This window comes from Saimiri boliviensis, chromosome 4, assembly GCF_048565385.1.
Source record: "Saimiri boliviensis isolate mSaiBol1 chromosome 4, mSaiBol1.pri, whole genome shotgun sequence".
Classification (NCBI taxonomy): Eukaryota; Metazoa; Chordata; class Mammalia; order Primates; family Cebidae; genus Saimiri; species Saimiri boliviensis.
This window is the reverse complement of record NC_133452.1, coordinates 46,569,635-46,592,361: the sequence shown is the minus strand read 5'-3', so window position 1 is coordinate 46,592,361 and position 22,727 is coordinate 46,569,635. Positions and strand designations below refer to the sequence as shown.

At 38.3% G+C, this 22,727-nt stretch overlaps 1 protein-coding gene across 1 annotated transcript in view; it reads left to right on the top strand.

The window, feature by feature from the left end:
- Positions 1-13,530: 13,530 nt before the first annotated feature.
- Positions 13,531-22,727, top strand: part of CLVS2 (clavesin 2) — a 78,210-nt gene continuing 69,013 nt past the window's right edge. Inside the window, exons 1-2 of the mRNA XM_003932374.4 lie at positions 13,531-14,327; positions 14,790-15,722. Of these exons, the coding sequence (XP_003932423.1) occupies positions 15,334-15,722 (389 nt within the window). The 5' untranslated portion in view covers positions 13,531-14,327; positions 14,790-15,333. The remainder of the gene's footprint in view (positions 14,328-14,789; positions 15,723-22,727) is intronic.

Genomic DNA, 22,727 nt, shown 5'->3' with positions numbered 1-22,727 from the left:
GTCAATATATTATGAATGGGTTTCCCTCTGGTGGTCAGCAATAAATTATCCAAAGATTCTTGAAATGTGAAGAGAAACATGTATAATTCAGTGGGTGGAAAACTAAAGTCCTATTCTGACACATTCATGATATATTCTCCTTGAATTACAGTTTTGGTGAACTGAGGAACAATATTTGTTGGATAAGGAAAGAAAGATGAAGCCCTAAAATTTATCTGAGATGCTAATAAGCTTCAGGTGCTTACATTGTGGGGATTGCATTCTTTGGTCACAGAATTAGAGGAGAGACATGCTCTCAACCATGATTCTAGTGGCAGCAGATCCTGGGACCTGGCTGCATGTTCAGGTAGACGGGGTACAACCTCCAGTCCTCATCAGGGTCGAAGAACATCCTGAAGTTGGTGGGCTCGTGGTCAGCGTCTGGAAAAATTGTCTATTAAAAATGGGCACCTAATTTCAGATACAAGGCAATGTTCCAGCTGTTACAGGTAGATAGGCATGAGTGGGGCAGCCCACGCCTCTCCCTCCACCCACTAGAAATGTCAGGTGATGATTCAACAATTATTTCATTGCCTCTCTCAAAGTGATAAATTGTCAGCCCGCACCAGGGAGAGGCGATTTCCTGATGGCCCACACCTGTTAACATTAAAATGTTAATTAAAAGCAGATCCCAGGAAAAAGCAACTTCCTGGGCATGCAGGTTAAAAGATAAAAACGGTGAAGTATGATCTTTAAGGTAGTTTCTACCAGAAAAATGAAGAAAGCCTCAGATGGGCATGGGTACAACTCCCTTGGGAAGAGTGCATGCTCACTCCCAAGGGTAAGGAGGACTCTGTTCATGCGGGCAGCCCACGTAAGGAAAGGCTCATGGGAAAGAGGTGAGCCTACAAAAGTCCTAGGATCATGGTCAAATGGGGACTTGACCTCTCTCTTTAATCTTCACACACCCTCTTGGCTCTCTTCCAAGTGAACTTTCCTTTCTTTCCTGTTTTAAAGCCTTTTAAATTAACTTCCACTCCTGCTCTGAAACTTGCCTCGGTCTGGTCTCTTTTTCTGCTTTATGCCTCTCCGTTGAATTTTTTCTTCTGAGAAAGCAAGGGCTGAAGTTGCTGCAGAGCCTGTGGATTTGCTGCTGGTAACTTGGGGTAACTTAGATCTCTTCCACGACTAACACAGCCACAGGAAGAGCAACCAGAAGGAGCAAAGCAGAATAACAGATGGCTAGTTAGTATGTAAGGATCTGGGGTACGCTTCACAGCTCAGTCCTGTGGATTGAGTCCACTGTGGCTCAGATATTAGGAAGTTTTCAGGTGCCCCTGGGGGAGGTCAGTGGGGTTGCACAACTTGGGCATCTAGAAACTGGGATCATCCCCAAAATCTCAGGTCTGAAGAATGAGAGAGAAGTAGCTTGGGCAGAAGGTATTATGTAATGTCAAGAGTTGCAAACTGGTAGCCCTGCATGTGTTTTGGATGCCTGCGCAGTATGAAAAGAAATCAGGACATGGGGAGGCTGAGCATATTCTCTAGTTTGCCACAATTACCATCAGTACTTGTGGCCTCATGCAGGCAGCTTCATATCTTCAGACATGCTTCTGGGCCCTTAATGACATTTGGGGCTATTGGTTTACACTTTACTTTTCTTTTGGTTGATCTGGAAAGCAAAGAAGGACCAGAATCTTCTAATGCAGCCAATATTGAATTCAGCTATGCAAACCTGGATCAATCAGAGGCAGAGAAAGTAAAGTTGCTACTGACACTGCTAAAAGGAAAACTGTCATCAAAAGTACTGTTATCAAAGACATGTAATTATTCAGGCACAGAAACTAGCTAAGCCTCACTTCAACTGATGAAGCCGACACACACACTTTGTGAATAATCAGTTGCGGTGTATTGCATATAATGTGTTGCCACTACGACTTGAAGGACTGAATTTTGAAAATTATCGACCTTTACACATAAAACCAGTAAAATTCCAGGTTATATTCTTATAGCTCATTCTCCTTTTCCTGATATACTTTTTTGCGTGGAAAAATACTGGATAAAGCAAGCCTTCCAGGGATTTAACAAAACTTAAAGGCCTATTTTCTCTGTGGATTTTTCGATGGTGTCCTCACATGTGTTGATATCCTAAATATGTTGAGAAAACCTGATTTTAGTGGTTAAGAAAAATGGGGCTGCTCCTGAAGAGTTGCTAAAGGATACCATTTTTGGTATAACAGCATTGATTTGAACAGCCACAGTATCACTGGTAGGGGCTGATCACTATCCTAAAGTACTCTTTGAATTTAGAGGCATGTCCCCATCTTATACCAGAAAACATGACTATAGCTATAGAATCCTAAAAATAAAGTTTTGGGAAATAAGCCTTTCTTAGTTTAGATAATTTACCTGCTGCATATTCTACAGTAGTGAGCTGAAAATCAAGCAGAGGGGAGAGTTGCCTAGTACGGAGCCTGTGTCATAATTCGTTCTCAAGAAATATTTTGTGAAAGAATAAATGTATTAGTAAGGGACTGAAACACCATTTGTATGTTAAAAAAATATTTAAAAAATTTCATGTGAGAATTGAACCCATGATGTCTATGAGTGATTTTTAAGGTGGTCCTTAATATATAGCAGCCTAAAACATATGGAGAAATGTTCAACATCACTAAACATCAGAGAAATGCAAGTCAGAACCCCAGTGAGATACCATCTTACACAAGTCAGAATGGCTTCTGTTAAAAAATCAAAAAACTACAAAATGCTAGCCAGGTTGTGGATAAACGGGAACATTTCTACACTGTTGGTTGGAATGTAAATTAGTCCAGCCATCATAAAAAGCAGCTTGAAAATTTCTCAAAGAACTCAGAACTACGATATGATCCAGCAATCCCTTTACTGGGTATACGTCCAAAGGAAAACCGATTGTTCTACCAAAAAAGACACATGTACTTGCATTTTTATCACAGCACTATTCACAATAGCAAAGACGTGGAATCAACCTAGGTGCCCATCACAGTGAATTGGTAACAAAAATGTGGTACATGGACACCGTGGAAGACTACACAGTCCTAAAAAAAGGACAAATGCATGTCCTTTGCAGCAACATGGATACAGCTGAAAGCCATTATCCCAAGCAAATTAATGCAGGAACAGAAAACCAATACTGCCTGATTCTCACTTATAAGTGGGAGCTAAATGTTGGGTACTCATGGACATAAAGATGGAAACAATAGATACTGAGAACTACTAGATGGGGAGGAAAAAAGTGGGGAAGAGTTGAAAAACAAACTATTGGGTATTATGTTCACCACCTGGGTGACTGGATCATTCATAACCCAGAACTCAGCATCACACAATATACTTGTGTAATACACCTGCACATGAACTCCTTGAATCTAAAATAAAAGTTCAAATTATAAAATGAAAACAAAATAAAATAAAAATAAATCTGCTCCTCCTAAAAAAAAGTGGTTTTAAAAAAATATGACTGAGGTTGTTATCTTAACCCATGAATGAATATCCAGCTGAACAAACTCAAGGTCTTCTTGTACTGTATAAGCAACACTAGTTGCCTAGTAATCCAGAAGATAAACAGTTTGGAAAGACACATGAGTATCTGTAACTATTGCCAGAGAAAAGGTAAACCAATGGAAATCTAAGAGAAACACTTTCAGAGGACTATTTAACTGAAGTGCAAAAGAAATCACAGCAATTGATCACACATTGAGTCAAATGTCAAAAAGAATTACTTTAAATTTAAGATATTTTATTTGTAGGTCATATGAAGTATTTCCACAAGGAAAACACGGCTTATATCTGGAACATATCAGGGTTTTTTTTTTTTTTTCTTTTTTTTCTTTCTTTTTTTTTCTTTTTTTTTACCTTCATGAGTTTCACTTTTCTTTTACTTGTTTCTCTACTGATGGCTTTTTTGAGTGCTTAATGCATGCTGGACATGAGGGCTATGAGACAGGACAAACAGACGTATAATTTTCATGTTTCTGGAAACCTTGGAACAAAACTTACTTGTAGTAAAAAAGCTTACTTCCAACGCTTGTAAAGTTTAGCTAATCATGTTCCACTAAAACAAACCTAAGTACTATTGAATGATTTTTAAACAGAGAGGGTGCAATAACAAGATTGTCAATATTTTTGAGAACAAAATTGCTCCTGAGAAAATGAAAGGGATTCAAGTTTGAACAGTTGGTATGAAAATATGTTACAACTGAAATTACGTGTCTCAAAACAAGAGCAATGAGACAGAACTGACTTTGTTCTTATCTACTGATGAGACATCACCAACAGGGTGACATTTAGTCACAGGCGTGTTTGCTGCCATTGACAAGCTTAGATATAATTGCGTTCATATAAGAAATGACAACTCTGGGAGAGTCAGCAAAATAACAGTTTTCCATATGTTTATCTATTGAAGTGTCTTCACCCTGAATAGATGCTTTATGGGGGTCAGCATTGCTTATACCAAGCTGCTGCTCAGGGGGTGAGCACATGGTTGCTGATTATGTTAAAAACAGTTGAGGTTCTTATACATCCATCCAGACCTTCATCAGTTTTTGCCTGCACACATGCACACACATAGTTACACACACATACCCCTCCCAAATTTTTTAGGGAGTGTTTTTCCTTGAGGTGACCCTTGATGATTATTTCAATCTAGTTCTACCTGTATAATTATGTTGGAACTATTGACCAATGGTATTAAATGACTCAAGCAAATTATATCCTTTTATGAAAGCCCTTATTAAAAGTAGAGTGTATCATTGTAAAATAAAATAAAAAATTAATATAGATCTATAAAATAAAAACTATTAAAATATTTCTATATAGTATGTATTATAATTTTAGATAAAACTCTTCAGACGAATAAGATTTAATATAATCACTGCCTTATTACTTCTCAGAAAGTAAGGAGAGCACTACAGTTTTCACTGCATCTAACTGGATATCTGGAAAGCATTTCTATCACAAAGGGACTAGCTAGATCAATTCTCTATTACTGGCTTCTGTGAAGGTATGATATTATTGATAACACAACACTAAGATGAAATGAGAATTTGCCAACTACATCAGCAACATCTGTTCTATGAAGTGCTTTTAAGGTAATACACTCATTTTAAGTAACTTATCTGTGGTTCTACCTAGATAAGAAGAAAAAAGAAAGAAGAAACTGAAGTAAACATCTGGAGGTAAGCTGTTTGCCCATTAAATACAACAATAACAATGGTGATTGTGAATTATTATAATGACAATGATGATTGCCAAATTATGATTTCATTGTTCTTAATGTTCCCCTATGTTTAGGAGACTGCTAGGTATAAACCCTCTAATACAGCAGGCCTCGCCAGAAGCAGAAGCCACTATGCTTCCTGTACAGCCTGCAGAACCATGAGCCCAGTAAATCTCTTTGATTTATAAATTATCCAGTTTCAGATATTTCTTAATAGCAATGCAAGAATGGAATAATACACAAAACTATACTACTTAATCTGGATTTTGATATTGATACAGAAAAGAGTCCAATCTGAGAATTTGCCAACTACATCTGCAACATCTATTCTATGCGATGCTTTTAAAAGCAATGCCCTCATTTTAATTTAACTTATCTGTAGTACTACCTACAGATAATTTTGGGACAAGCTGTCACTTGTCTGTGGGTGATACTTGCAGGTGATGAGATAAATAAGCATTGAAAAAATAAATACTAAAGGGAAAATTTAGAAAAATGTTTTAATGCTTAAGTAAAATTCTTTGTTGTTGTTATGAACAGATGAACTCCCAGTAGTGATTTAATAATGCATAGTCTCTTTTGGTAAAATACTTTCTAAATTATACAAATAAATATGGGTACAGATGTAGCAGGAAGCATATTCTAAAGTTCTTGATGCCCTTACATATATTAGAGACACTGGTCTTTTGGGTCTGAGAGCTAAACAGAGCTTACAGGAACTAAGTGTGACTGTAAAAGGGCAACATGATGGATACTTGTGTTGACTAAAAGGCTCAGACTCTTTTTGTATCAATATCCTGATTGTAACACTGTTCCATAGTTTTGCGTGTTAGTTCATTCTTGCATTGCTATTAAGAAATACCTGAAACTTGGTGATTTATAAAGAAAAGAGGCTTATTTGGCTCATGGTTTTGCAGGCTACATGGAAAGCATAGTGGCTTATGCTGCTTGGGAAAACTCAGGAGACTTATAATCATGGTAGAAGGTAAAGAGGCAGTAGGCATCTTACATGCCAGGAACAGGAGCAAGAGTTGGGGGGAGGTGCTACACACTTTTAAATGACCAGACATCATGAGAACTTACTATCAGGATAGTATGAAGAGGGATGACGCTAAACCATTCATGAGAAACATGGTCCCATGATCCAATCACCTTCCATGTGAACATGGCCCCACCTCCAACATTGGGAATTATAATTCAACACGAGATTTGGTGGGGACACAGATCTGAACCATATTATTTTGTAAGATGCTACCATTGGGAGAAACTGGGCTAAGGGTCCATGGGATCACTGTATTTAATTTTTTAAAACTGCAGTGAATGTATAATTTTCTCAAAATAAAAAATTAAATAATAATTCTTAATTTTAAATTTAATTTAATTACATTTTAAACCTATAAATCTTTTCTCATACTTTTTGGATCAGCTGTCACTTGTCTGTGGGTGATACTTGCAGATGATGAAATAAATAAGTGCTGAAAAAATAAATACTAAAGAGAAAATTTAGAAATATGCTTTAATGCTTAAGTAAAATTCTTTGTTGTTGTTATGAACATGTGAGCTCCTAGTAGAGATTTAATAATGCAGACATAATTTTTTTCTGGTGGAATAGTTTCTAAATATCTTCTAATTATACACATAAATATGGATAGAGATATAAAATTATAATCTCTGACATTAAAAAATTGTCTATCAGTAAGAAGAAAATTTAGAAACTGGCTTAAATTATTCTCCAGTCTCATAAGAAAAAAGAATCAGTTTAGATATTTAGGAGATCAATCCTCTGGCTGAGGATGTCTAGAAGAAACAATGAATATGAGCAAATCTTGCTTAATGATAGCAGACAGTTACTATGGTAGAATCAGAAGAAGTTTAGATGAGATAAGTCCAGTACTTGGGGCCAAGAAATATGGGACTAAGTGAAAAGATGAAACCTGCATTTGTTGGTGTGCCTTAAAGTGATGGGGAGAATGGAACCAAGTTGGAAAACACTCTTTAAGATACTATCCAGGAGAACTTTCTCAACCTAGCAAGACAGGCCAACATTCAAATTCAGGAAGTATAGAGAACACTATAAAGATACTCCTCAAGAGGAGAAACCCCAAGACACATAATCATCAGATTCACCAAGGTTGAAATGAAGGAAAAAATGTTAAGGGCAGCCAGAAAGAAAGGTTAGATTACCCACAAAGGGAAACCCAACAGACTAACAGTGGATCTCTCTGCAGAATCCCTACAAGTCAGAAGAAAGTGGTGGCCAATATTCAACATTCTTAAGGAAAAGAATTTTCAATGCAGAATTTTATATCCAGCCAAATTAAGCTCAGAAGTGAAGAAGAAATAAAATCCCTACAGAAAAGCAAATCCTGACAGATTTTGTCACCACCATGCCTGCCTTACAAGAGCCCCTGAAGGAAGCCTTAAATATGAAAAGAAAAACCTGATACCAGCCACTGCAAAAACATATACAAATTGTAAAGACCATCAGCACTATGAAGAAACTGCATCAACTAATGGGCAAAATAACCAGCTAACATCATAATGACAGGATCATATACACAGATAACAATATTAACCGTAAATGTAAATGGACTAAATGTCTGAATTAAAAGACACAGACTGGACCATTGGTGTGCTGCATTGAGGAGACACATCTCATGTGCAAAGACACACATATGATCAAAATAAAGGGATGGAGAAAGACTTACCAAACAAATGGAAAAAAAGGTCAGGGGGAGTTGGAAGCATCATGCTACCTGACTTCAAACTATACTACAAGGCTACACTAATGAAAACAGCATGGTACTGGTACCAAAACAGTTATATAGACCAATGGAACAGAACAGAAGCCTCAGAAATAATACCACACATCTACAACCATCTGATCTTTGACAAACCTGACAAAAACAAGCAATGAAGAAAAGATTCCCTGTTTAACAAATGGCGTTGGGAAAACTGGCTAGCCATATGCAGAAAACAAACTGGACCTCTTCCTTACACCTTATAAAAAATTAACGCAAATGGTTTAAAGATGTAAATGTTAAGACCTAAAACTATAAAAACGATAGAAAAAATCTAGGCAATACCATTCATAGGCATGGGCAAGGACTTTATGACTAAAATACCAAAAACAATGGTGATAAAAGTCAACATTGACAAGTGGGATCTAATTAAACTAAAAAGCTTCTGCACAACAAAAGAAACTATCCTCACAGTGAACCAGCAACCTACAGAATGCAAGAAAATGTTTGCAATCCATCTATCTGACAAAGGCCTAATATCCAGAATCTAAAAGGAACTTAGACAAATTTACAAGAAAGAAACAAACAACCCCATCAAAAAGCTGGTGAAGGATATGAACAGACACTTCTGAAAGAAGACATTTATGCTACCCACAGACATAAGAAAAAAAGCTCATCATCACTGATCATTAGAGAAATGGAAATCAAAACCACAATGAGATACCATCTCACACCAGTTAGAATGGCAATCATTAAAAAGTCAGGAAACAGCAGATGCTGGAGAGGGTATGGAGAAATAGAAATACTTTTACACTGTTGGTGGGAGTGTAAATTAATTCAATCATCATGGAAGACTGTGGTGATTCCTCAAGGATCTAGAAATAGAAATTCAATTTGACCCAGCAATCCCATTACTGGGTATATACCCAAAGGATTATAACTTATTCTGCCATAAAGACACATGCACATGTATGTTTATTGCAGCACTATTCACAATAGCAAAGACTTGGAACCAACCTAAATGCCCATCAATGATAGACTGGATAAAGAAAATGTGGCACATATACACTGTGGAGTACTATGCAGCCATAAAAAAGAATGAGTTTACATCCTTTGCAGGGACATGGATGAAGCTGGAAACTATTATTCTCAGCAAACTAACACAGGAACAGAAAACCAAGCATAGCATGTTCTCACTCATAAGTGGGAGCTGAACAATGAGAACACATGGTCACAGGCAGTGGAATACCACACACTGGGGTTTGTTAGTGGGTGGTGGGCAAAGGGAGAGATAGCATTAGGAAAAGTACCTAATGTAGATGATGGGTTGATGGATGAAGCAAACCACCACGGAATGTGTACACCTATGTAACCAAACCTGCACGTTCTGCATATGTATTCCAGAACTTAAAGTATAATAATAAAAAAGAATAAAGTAATAAAAAACATAGAGTAAAACTGCTAAAAATTAAAGATAAGTAGAGAAAATAAATCAGATAGAGACAAATGGCTATGATTTTGAAAGGAACAATGAAATAATTAACAGTTAAGTTTACTACAGAAATAAGAGAAGCCAGAAAAATAGAAATAAAATATGTAAAGAATTAAAAAGAAATAGCTGCTAATTTAGAATTCTATATCTAACAAATATTTTTTAGAGTAAAAGTAAAATAAAGTGACTTTCAGACCAATAAATAATTTATAACCCTCAGATCTGTACTAAAAGACACATTACAATGTGTTCTAGTGAAGAAACAAACAGATCAATACCATATGGAAACTCAGAGATACAGGAAAGAATAAAGAGTAAAAAGGATACGTGTGGGGTTAAATCTAAAGCATTGATTCTCAAATTTCAGTGTAAATTAGAATCACTCAAAGGGCTGCGCAGAGACTTTGTGAGTCCCTGTATCTTAGGGAGGGTTTCTGATTCAGTATATCAGGCATGGGAATTTACACTTTTAACAAGTTCTTAGGTAATACTAATCCTGCTGGTCTGGGACCTACACTTTGGGAACCACTGAGGAATATTGGTTGTATAAAAAAAGGTGGAGTTTAAAATTTATATTGAATCACAATCTACTCACATGTGAAAAATTATTTTTTGTGATAACGGTTGCCCTGTCCTGTAGGGAAAAAAGATGATCTTTTCAATAGTCTCCATAAATGGTACTGAGTAAACAGGTTATTCATATAGAGAAAAAAATTACTTGATCTCTTTCTCGTGTTATGCACAAAACACAGTCTGGGTGAATTGCATGTCTAAATGTGAAAGGCAGTAACAACAAAACTTCTAGAAAGTATACTGGAGAATAAATATCTGAGTAATTATGGGTATTCTAAGCAGGACCCAAAAAGTACTGTTCATAGGAGAAAACCTGAATTACTTAAATATTTAAAATTATGTTGATTAATAGACAAGGCTAAGAGAGTGAGAAAAAAAGCCATGGACTGGGAGAAGATATTCACAACATGTGCAACTGACAAAGGTTCATATTCAGAATCTATAAAGAAGCTCTACATTTCAATATTAAAGCAATCAATACCCCACTGTAAACATCAGCAACATCTCTGAAATGATGCTTCAAACAAAGGATGTACCAATGGCCCAAAACAATGTGAAAAGTTAACCTCATTAGTAATGATGGGAAAGCATACCAAAACCATAATGCAATAATACCCTGGTTCAAAATCAGAATGGATGAAGTTAAAATGATAGACAATAATAAGATTTCTGAGAACATGGCACAGTAAGAACACTCATCTATTGCTGGGGGGATGGTGAAACAACCATTTGGGAAACAGTTTGGGATTATTTACTAAATTTGGAGGTGCACATCACACATGACCCAGAAATTTTCAATCCTAGGTCTCTCCATGTGCACCAAAAGATGTGTACCAGAATGTTCATACATCATGATTCATAAGAGTTCCAAACTGAAAACAACCCAAATTTCCCTCCACAGTCGAATGGATACACATATTGTAGCATGTGTATAAAAACGCAATTCTATGCATCATTACTGAATATAAGAGAACTACATACAACAATATGGATGAATCATAAAAGATGATATTGAATAGAAGAGGTCAATGATACCATTATATGTGAATGATTACATTTAAGTTCAGAAACATAAAAACTAAATTGTAGTTGTTTAGCTGGTAAAATTAAAGAAAACAAACAAGGATTATTTTAAAAATAAAGACAGCGTGGTTTCCTTTGTTGTAAAGAGGCCAGGAGTTAGGAGGGGCTGGGAGGGGGCTTTCTGGCTGCTGACAATTTTCAGTTTCTTAACCTGGTTGGACACTTATATTTGTGTTTGGCTTGTAATATAGGAGTGAGCTATACATCTTTATATTGTGCCTCTTTTTGTGCATATATTTTATTTAACAATAAATGCAATAAAATGTTTTAAAATGTAAACTACTTACTCTATTCATTTTAAATTTAGCAGTAAACCAAGCTTTCCTTTCTAGTTGCTTGAAAACACCTGAAGCTCTTGATTTAATTATTTTTCCAATGATGCTTTAATTAATCCTTTGTTTAGTTAATTTACTCTCATATTCCAGTTCCTACATTACTTTGCATTAATTTGGCAAGGTAAATTAATATTGAATGAAAATCAAATGCTCTGACGTCATTTGAATAAACACCTTGTTTAATTTTAGATGGCTTTATATATTTATTTTGTTTTCAGAACTGTGTTCAAATGTACAAATAGAGAAAGAATAATAGTATAATCACTAATAGTTTGTAAATATGATTTAAAAATCTTATATATACCTAACCGATGTACTCCAACAATCCTACTGGGTGATAGAGACTATTTCTTTTTTTTCTTTTTTTTTTTTTTTAATTGCATTTTAGGTTTTGGGGTACATGTGATGAACATGCAAGATTGTTGCATAGGATAGAGACTATTTCTATCTTACGTTTATGTGTTAAAATACATCTATTTGAAGCGATTCTATTATTGGTAAATAATAAATAATAAAAATGCCATCCTTCAATATTGGTTGTATCATACCCTGGGCCAGAAAAATAAATTTTATTTTATAAATTCCCTTAAAAATAGTCTACTATGTCTATCTAAGGAACAAGCAACGGGTTTTTCATCAAGGTGAAATATCTGAGTTTTAACTCTATTTACAGGCTAACAAGTTAGCTGGCTATAGTTCCATGGCAAACTCCTGGCTTAGAAATAGTTTCATGGAAAACTCCTGGCTTAGAAATAAAGGGTTTTGTCACTCAGGCACTTAGCGGGCAGTATGAGCATCTGCATAACTTGCACTGGCCACCTGAGCTCTAATTTCTACAGAGCAAAGAAGTGATACTGGCATAAACAGTGGGTGTCATTACAATAGAGTAGCTCCTAGTTTAGTGAATTCAAATAAGTCTGCCTATCCTTTGGTCAGGAGAGAGATATCACAGCTTTCAAGGCTTTGTTTCAGATGGAGGTACTATCTCTATCTTCCAATATCTCCCAAGATTATTTACTGTGCAAATACCCTTGAAAAGATAGTCTAGAACAAAGGGCAGTTATAGTCCCTTGCTCATAAGACATGCAGTAACAGAACAGATCCAGGGAGAATTGTCTCTCCATGGTGGTGATGACTAAAATCTCCTCATACAGTTGATATGAACCATAAATTTTCTTCAAACTATAAAATATTAGACTTGAGAATAATGACTCTGTGTGTGTGTAATTTATTGTCTTATTCTGGTTCCCATATTAATTTGCATTAATTTAATTAATAACTCCTCTTGTTCCGCCATACAACCTGTTTCCTTCTTTCTTCTTGTTAACACCATCGCTGTTAGAATAACAACAAAAAGTGTGCCTGTATTTTGAGGGTTCTTATAGTCTTCAAAACTGAAAATGAGCAGATAAGAAATGTCAAGTTAAGAACATGACAAAACGTGCTTATCTTCAAGACCACCTCCTATTCACAGAATCCAGAAAAATGCCCCACACCTAGTGGAACTCAGTAAATATTAGTTGCATTGAGTTAACGTTAACTTCAATTCAAGACCCCATTCTACAGTTTGTAAATCAAAAGTTGCTCTTAGTAACATGCTCAGCAGTACGTGCTGTGCTTTGGAAATAGAAAATATCCCTTTCCCTCAAATCCATAGATAGTCATCTTGAGCGCAAGGACTCTTGTTCATTTATAATGATACACAGATGCATACAACTGAAGGAAGGATGGTATGTGTTTCTAGAAATATTTGCTTTATTATGAGGTATGAGTGAGGTGCCCTTTTTTTCCTTTTGAGAATTATGTTTTTTTTAATTTGTCCCAGTGCTCATTTTCATCCTCTTCAACAGGAAGAGTGTATGGTTGAAAAATTGTTATTCATGTAAGTTCCTCCGGAGGCTTAATCATCGACACATTGCCTTGGAACCAGTCTGGTCTTTTCTAAATTAAATATCTGTGTCTACAACAAATGCAAAAAGTACAAAATGTTTCCGTACTCCTTCTACATCAAAATTGCCTCCTACAGGAACTAGAAGATGCATGTCAATGTGAATTACCGTCTGCAACAGCCACTCTCCTGGCCGCTCTGGGGTCTTGCACACAAAGGGTGAGAGAGGGGCGTGGGGAGGCTGGAGAGCATCGCTGCCCCACCTGGCCCGGCGATGCCCGCTCCGCAGCCTGCTGGACAGTGGGATCTAGGAGCACGCTAAACTTGGAGCTCGGGATATTTCCAGGCCACCCAAATTGCCGTCCTACTCCAGCGAGGCAGAGAGAGGAGCGGCGTGCGCGCGCGAGCTGAGTGAGTGCTTACGTCGCAGCGAGATCTGTGCTGGGATAATTAGAGAGGAGTTGGGCTGAGCGAGTCCTCTTTTAGCAGCAGCAGCCGGAGCCGCCGCAGCAGCCCAGAGGGGCGCGCCGGACTCGGACCGCTCGGGAGAGCCCCCAGGAGAGCCCCGCGCCGCGCAGCAGCCGCCCCGCTGCGCCCACCACCCCGGCTGCTCGGAGGGCGCACAAAGGCGGTGGCCGCCCGAGTGGCCTTCTCCATCCAGGCGTTCGGGTCCCGCTCCCCACCTTCTCTCCCGAAGGCAGAAATGGCAGGGCCAGGCGAGGACCTGGGACAGCGGCGGCTCTAGCCCTGCGATCCCCACCCCTCCTGCTGGGAGAGGCGGCTGGCTGCCCGCGGAGGATGTGGCCGCGGCTGCTCCCGAGCGCATCTTCTGCCCGGGCCCCCGCCCCTGCCCCTCTTCTCTGCTCCTTCCATCCCGCCCAGAGGAGTTGATGCCGCTGTCGCCGCCGCCGCCGCTGCTGAAGCCGCGGCTGATGGATGCCTGGGAGTGTCGCATTGCTTAGCGACCCCGCCTCCGGGTTTGCTGGTAGGAGCGGCTGCTCTTTCTTTTCTTGCTTTGGGGTTTTATAGAAAAGATAAGGACATTTTTATTTTATTCACAACGCCCTCCCCTTCTCGTTTTTGAAATGTGCGTTCCTAGAGAGATCCCCGATCCTCTACTTCCCCCTCCCCCCCATTCCCCCACCCCGCGGGAAGTCCGTGGAAATGCAGGGCTAGAGGAAGGCAGAAGTTGGGGGTGGGGTTGGGGGAGCCCACGCTGGTACCAACGCCACCAGAACCCCTACTGGTGCCTTATGAGATCACGATGTATCTCAGAGGGGACGTGGTAAAGTGCGTTATCTGCAGAGTCTCCACCTAACTGGATCACAATAATCTTAAATAAATCCCACAAATATGTCTCTTAAGAATAGCTTATTTGAATAAGTAGAGGGAGAAATAACCTTTCTTCCCCCGTCTTTCTCTCTCTCTCTTTTTCTTTCTGGCAAAGATGATCTCTCTCCGCCCTGGAGCTCAGCGCTGAAGAGCTACCTTATTATTAATCACAATTTCCATCGCCACTCCTGGCAGGCGTATCCTTCAGTAGGGACCGCAGGAACATTCACAGTGAAGGGCTGATATGTGCGTGGGGGTTGTTTTTGTTACATCTTGGAAGAGAAGAGAAGAGGAAAGTACCAAGATCGGAACCACCCGTGCCAGGTGGGATTAGGGGTGATTTGTTAGGAGGGAGAAAGGACAAGGAGTGCGGATCCCTTCAGGGGTTCCCATCTCTTTAAAGGAAAGGGAGGAGGAAGCCAAAGTGGCTGTTGTATTTTAGGGGGCGGGAGAAGTTTACATCCCCCCTCCCGGTAAAGCTGGGGGAAAGCAGGAGCAACAGGGCACTTGATTGGACACCAAGACTATTAATTTCCTGTAGGGGAGAGGAAGCAGACAGCAGGAGGTCTGGGGGCTGGAGTGTGTGGTGGTAAAGGCCAAATTTGCTTTGGGACAGTCAGCTAGGGCTTCTGAGTGAAGGCTCTGGAACAGGCAGAACAATGACTCATTTGCAAGCTGGACTCTCCCCTGAGACCCTGGAGAAAGCTCGCCTGGAGCTCAATGAAAACCCAGACACGCTGCACCAGGACATCCAGGAGGTGAGGGATATGGTCATCACCAGGCCGGACATTGGCTTTCTGCGCACGGATGATGCTTTCATCTTACGCTTCTTGCGGGCTAGGAAGTTTCATCACTTTGAGGCCTTCCGCCTCCTGGCGCAGTACTTTGAGTACCGGCAGCAGAACCTGGACATGTTCAAAAGCTTCAAGGCCACCGATCCCGGGATCAAGCAGGCACTGAAGGATGGCTTCCCGGGGGGCCTGGCCAATCTGGACCACTATGGCAGGAAGATTCTAGTCCTTTTTGCTGCCAATTGGGATCAGAGCAGGTAAATCTGAAATCCAAACTTGTGTTCTCCTTTAACTCTACCATTTTCCAGAATTTACCTCGAGTAGTGTCACGATTTTGTAGATTTGATATTTTTGTTTATTTGGCTTGGAGAAAAGAGACACAAACTAGGAGATGAGCTTTTGGTGGGCACTCTGGGAAAAGAGGAGGGCTTGTATTTTTACTTTTAAAACTTACCTCACTAACACCCAGTTACTACTTACAGCAGCTTTAAGGTTCTACCTTAACCATATTATTGCAGCGATATCTAAATTATTTAACTTGTAAATAAAGCTTCTAAATGTTTCTCTTTCTAAATAACTATATTGGGCTAGATAAACTAGCATGAAAATGGGGACAACTTTTCCTCCTTCTTCCTAAAAAATTTCTTAAACTAGACCCATCATCATGGCCATCATCATCATAATCATCCTCTCTTTGGTACTGACGTTTTTATCTTTTAAGAGTAGCCTGGTGTTCGACCAAAAGCAGGTAGTTTTGTTGCTTGGGAACTTCTCTGCTTGGTGATGTGTGGAAGAAGGAATAATATGATGTGCGTCCCCTCAATGAAAGGGAGAGTTGCACTCTCTGTCACTGAGCATGCCTGTCGACACTGAAAATGTACACTGACTGGTGTGTGTGTTCTACACCTGCCACTAATCTAAAGAATCTGTTTCCTGTCGGATGTGATTTTTCATCTTTTGGAAGGAAGTGGAAAATGTTCAGATGTGTCAGTTGATGGACTTTTTGAGCTCATATGCTATTCAATAGAGGAGACATAATATTCTTTTTATCTACATTATTATAGAAAAATGTTGACAATAACACTTCTCTATCCTCAATCGGAACTGATTTTTCAGACTGAAAGATGTGAGAAATTATAAAAGGCTCTTGTGTAAGGTAGTTTCAGTTAAGTTCAAAGTTAAATATATTTCATGGAACTTAAAAATGCTACCAGAGCTATGAATCATAAGAAGCTTCTTGTTAAAACATTGGTGTATTTTTAGTTCTGTGAATGGTGACTTTCGATGCATCTAGTTAGTTTAAATAATCTCTGGAGCCATTGTGCAGACGTTTACAGTTACTGAGACGTCTTGTAGGTCTTAGAGATTTCCAGATACGTTTCTGAGTCTTGGTATCTTGGAATGCAAATTAATATTTTTAATTTTTTTCTCTCATTTTATTGTGTTTTATTTTTCCCTGTAATTCTAGGTTGAGAAACACTCTGATTTTTTTTTTTTAGGTAAATAGAAAGACAGACTATTACCTGAAGATTCATAAAGCTAAGAAACTCATACAGTTAGCTATTGAAAGAGAATGGAGTTTTGTTACTTACTTTGGTCAGTTAATAGAGATCTTACTCTACTTTTTATCAGGTAGCTTACAATTCTAATGAATTATGACATTTTATTCATTGACCAGAATTTTTGTTTAAAAATGTACACATGGACACAGGGAGGGGAGCACTACACACTGGGGTCCGTTGGGAGGAAATGGGGGAGGGATGGGGGGTGGGGAGGTGGGAAGAGATAGCATGGGGAGAAATGACAGATACAGGTGAGGGGAAGGAAGGCAGCAAACCACACTGCCATGTGTGTACCTATGCAACAATCTTGCATGTTCTTCACATGTACCCCAAAACCTAAAATGCAATAAAAAATGTTTTTTTAATCATAAAAGTAAATTGTAGGGTCATGCAAATCAATGACTGTGAATAACAAAACTGAAAAATTTTACTCAAGGAAAAAACTAATATTCCATATGTCAGATTGGAACCTTGTTAATTGAGCTATAGTGAAATGGAAACTATGGAAATTTTATATTTAAATAAATCTTGAAGTCTGTTAGAGATATCACTATGGAGGCAGATTGCATTCAGAGAGGCATACATATACATCAGACCTATTTTCATTTATTTCTATAAATGCACTAATATTCATAATAATTTGTAAACCTAATTAAGATGAAGTCACTTATAGTGAGAAGGTAATAATTCTGAATTTTTTAAAGACACTGTTTTAAAGTTGTCTGTCTCATGCTTCCATATACAGGGCAGGTAACTAGTAATCAAATCCTCTTCCTCTGGAAATCTACAATGGAAAGGGAGTTAATTATTGGTATGTAGAATTACATTTTATTAAACTTACACATAATCTTAAATACTAGAATGTTGTATATTAGAACAAAATAAGAAGCTGTGTTCTGTAGAAATATCCTGTCAAGATGTCTAGACTTATGAATTCTATTTCTATGGTTGGAAATAAACAGGTATAATCAAGAAGTTATAGCACAACAAGGCAAAAAGGTATACAAATGATTTAGAGCTTAGATGAAATTTCAGTTAAGTATATTTTAAAAAAAATTCTCTCTTTTTCCCCACCTCCCCTTTATTCCAAATATACATAAACTAATGACAGGGATTAGTGACAAACAGATCTGTCCTCTGGGCACCTTCGATAAACCTTTATCACTGGAGCATGTGCATAAAAACTTCTTTGGCTCCTGCTCTGAAAGCACAGCTGCCTTTCTGTTAATGCCAGGATGTAACCAACTCTTCTCAACCTGAATGCCCTTCCTCTACCCCAAAGGCTCCTTGACTCCTACGGAAGTCTGCCTCTTTCCCTAGATGGTTACGTTACTATTATTGCTCTCTTACTTAGGGGGTTATGGCATGCTCTAGGTCCTCTTGTCCTTCATCCCTTCTCTGTTCTGTGAGTCAGATGTTCTCACCTTCCTGGCCCTAATCCCACCAGTCCAGTTCTACCTGGATTTCTCCCGAAGACTGAATGTCTGAAAATAATCCTGACAATATTCTTTGAGTTGTTAAGTGAATCACCTGGCTTTCAACATCTTTCTTAAAAAAGTAGCCTGTTTTAAAGAAACAATGTTTGAGAAGTATAGATGATTACATAGGTAAAATCCAGACCTGAAGTAGAAGAAAATGCCTCCATTTATTTGGAAAACAGATTTCTTGTAACTTTCCAACTACAAAAGGAAAAACAGGATTTTATGAATTTTGAAAAAAATTGTAAAGACCCCCAACAGAATTGATCTAACAAAAAGACGATGTCATGTTATTATATTTATTACAGCACTTGAACTAGAATAGATGCTCAATAAATATTTGAGTTGAATTGAGTTATGCATTTGTATAAAAATAATATATGCTTTCTCCTATATCAAATTTGTAGGTGAGCCACAGGACACTGAAAACGGTAAAATTTTGTGAGACAGTGACTATAAATAAAATAGTGTCTGTTTCTGCTGCAATATAGTGCAGGTTATTTTTAGGTTATTTTAAAGAATTGGACGATTTCCAAAACCTTTTTGAGAGACATGGCATCATTAAAAAGACTAATGTAAAATCATAATATTTATAGTGTACCCACCTTCTAACAAATCTAAAACAAATGGAAATACTCAAAGGTCAAAATGACTTTCAGTGTGGTCTGTGGTTCTTTCAAAAAAGAATAGGGCAGGCCCAGATGGCCTGGTACATTTATTGAGCTGTACCTTGGAAAAGATTCATACAATTTTGTCTCCTTTTAGATTGCCTTACATAATTTCTGACAACAAAAGTAAATGCCATGGAATTAAAAATGATTTCATTGTTACACAGCATCACGAGGAGGCCTTCATCCTCCATGCATTGCATGCTCTTTTCCTTCCTAAATGATAGTGAGCTGCTTAGGATTCAGCAAATACCTTCAAATGGTCCACACGATCTTATCCACAGAGTGTGAGGATAATGTGCCATAACTAGCAGAGATAACACTCCTTGAGGAAAAGAAGCTTGGAAAGAAAGTACATGGCATTCTAGGTCCTAGAGCATGCAAGCAGGTATCTAAGAAACTGAAATCCACTGTCACATAATTATTGGAAATATTCATGAGTGAAATTCTGTCACCTGAAACATAATGATGATAGGAAGTGTGAGAGTTCACCTGTAAGTTGTGAACCTGCAAGTCGTATTTTACTTCTCTAGATCTCATTAGAAGTATGTAGTTTGCTATCCTTTAGTACAGCAAACAACCATTTCTCTGGAATATGGTTAATAGTCATTAGAAACAGTAATTCTCAGTAACTCTCTGAACTTTAGTATAGCAACCATTTATCCGGAGTCTAGTTAATGCTCATTCAAACACAAACACAGTTAAAACCAAAATGATTGTTAGTATGATGGCAGTCCAGAAAGCACTGACCACCTTGCATGGTCTTTGTCTTATCATAGTGAACACTGATTACCACTTACAGTAGTGAAGCTCTGGAAGGGTCAGAAAGCTGAGTGGTCAGACATTGCCATAATCCTCTAACTTATCCTGGAATTTGCCCAAAAAACTTGTCAGTTTGCTTCTATTGTGTGGCTTTTATAAAAAAGAAAACATTGTATAAATGGTAGCTATTTGTGGTTTGGTTTGAATTATAATCATGCTGACATTAATGCCAGTCATAAAGCTATACTCATCTCTGGAATTGTACTAAAAAAATAAAACAAAATAAATATAAACAGGAATGGATTGAAAGAGTCAAGGGTAGTTATCCAGATAATTATGGTGAAATATTCATGCTCAGCAAAAAAATAAAAAAGAAGTTAACAATTTTTCCTTGATTCTTCAAGGATTCCTTTCTCAGTTTGTTAACATATTAAATAATTCCCAACTTTTTGCTTCACATTGTCATACTTAGTGGCACAGTCAGAAGCCCTTCCCCTAAAAATTTTGGAGGCATTGCTATGCTGTCTTATGGGTGAATACCGGTTAGGGCAAAACCACAAATGGCAAGTGTGTATTTCATGCAACTTCTGTCCCAGCAGAGCTTCCATCTTGCTTCCTTTCAGGGAAACTCTTTAGCAAATCCTCTGGAAACTGCAACTTATCCCAAACTGTACTCCTGTACATATCATGGAAAACAGGGGAGGAAAAACGTTGTCCTGAGAAATGTTAGATGAATATTGTGATGAATCTCTGTAAAAATAGGACAATCTCTAAAAACTGGGGCAATTATGCAACAATTAGTAAAATAAACCTGAAATAACAGCAAAAACTTCCAGTGCCAACTTTCAGTAGGACATTGACTAAGTCTGGTCTGAGCCAAGCTATTTTCATGTTTCAAAAGCAACTTCAAATAAGACAGAGAAGCAAAGAATTTGAGGTTACTACAGTGTCTCGAAAGGAATGTTTAAAGATATTTTAAAACATGAGTCAACAGTTAGAACATTAACAAGTTATCCTTGGTAAATTAATACATTTCCTCCTTTCTGAGGGAAAGATTAAATTCTCTTACTTTACTGAGGGCAGGTACATCAATGTCACTATTACAGTAAGTGGAGTTATTAACATGAAGGAAAGGATACTCCAGTATGTGGGATTCTTATGATATCATATAACAAGCCAAGTGATTAATATTTTAGTTAAATTAATTGAAAAAAATACACTTTGGTTGAGCAATTGCTAGGTACACAGAATTTTAGTAGGTGCTAGGGGCAAATTAAGACACACATTTTGGCCGGGCGCGGTGGCTCAAGCCTGTAATCCCAGCACTTTGGGAGGCCGAGGCGGGTGGATCATGAGGTCAAGAGATCGAGACCATCCTGGTCAACATGGTGAAACCCCGTCTCTACTAAAAATACAAAAAAGTAGCTGGGCATGGTGGCGTGTGCCTGTAATCCCAGCTACTCAGGAGGCTGAGGCAGGAGAATTGCCTGAACCCAGGAGGCGGAGGTTGCGGTGAGCCGAGATCGTGCCATTGCACTCCAGCCTGGGCAACAAGGGCGAAACTCCGTCTAAAAAAAAAAAAAAAAAAAAAAAAAAAAAAGACACACATTTTGTATTATTAAGTGATACGTACCTCCATGGAAGAAAAAGCATGTAAAGCTGAGTAACTATCAGAGGTCATATGCAGTTAATGAGGATACTGTATACCAATGCTGGAAGTTGGGGATGGACAGGTAGCTGTGGGTTACTCAGTGTTGTGCAGGAAAAACAGCGCCTGCTTGTTTAACTGAATTCAACATTTATTGTTCCACTTTCATTCATTATTCATTTAAAAATAATTCTATGTGTGTTGTAGCAATTAAGTACTTCGCTCATGATCACACAACTAGTAAGCGAATTAGTAACATTTTTTGTGTGTGTAGACAGTTAGCAACCTAAATCTAAGAAAAGACAAATGTACAAAAAAATCAAGCTCTGATAATTAAAGATAATTCCATCTATGGTTTAGAAAATCTTGATTACATGTCACAAATACAGGCAGTTAGGAACAGAATGTCAAAGTGGAAGAATAAACTTTCTGAAGGCAAAGACTTTACTCACTAGATGTTTGGTTAGAGTTCCTGGCCCTGATTAAAAGAGTTGCCTTCCTGATGTGTTTGTATTCTCCCAGTACAGTTCTGTTTTGCTGTATTTTATATTTTTGGTGGCAATAAGTGCAAAAGCTTGTTCTTTACTCATCTTCTTCAAAGAAAAATATTTGGCCCGAAGATGTTTCATTTCCAATGATTCTCTTGTTCTTGCTCACCTATATTCCTACAGCAGTAAAATTGAAGCAAGGCTCAGACATCTAATCTTCTGTGCTCAGTGATACAAGCCAGAGAGATGAAATTTCAAGAGTTCATATTTCCTCTAGGGAGGTGGATTTAGCCATTTCTTATTCAGAGTCCTAGGGTGTCTTACTGCTTTTCCTCTACCAAAGCCGCCTCCTGTAGTGAGGCTGGACAGTGCCAGGATATTGACTTCCTGATATCCTGTCATCTGACATACATATTATGCTACCATGAAAAAGCAGACCAGGCCAGGCACAGTGGCTCATGCCTGTAATCCCAGCACTTTGGGAGGCCAAGGCGGGTGGATCACCTGAGGTCAGGAGTTGGAGACCAGCCTGGCCAACATGGTGAAAGTGCATCTCTACTAAAAATAAAAGAAATTAGCCAGGCCTGGTAGTGGGCGCCTGTAATCCCAGCTACTTGGGAGTCTGAGGCAGGAGATCGCTTGAACTCAGGAGTTAG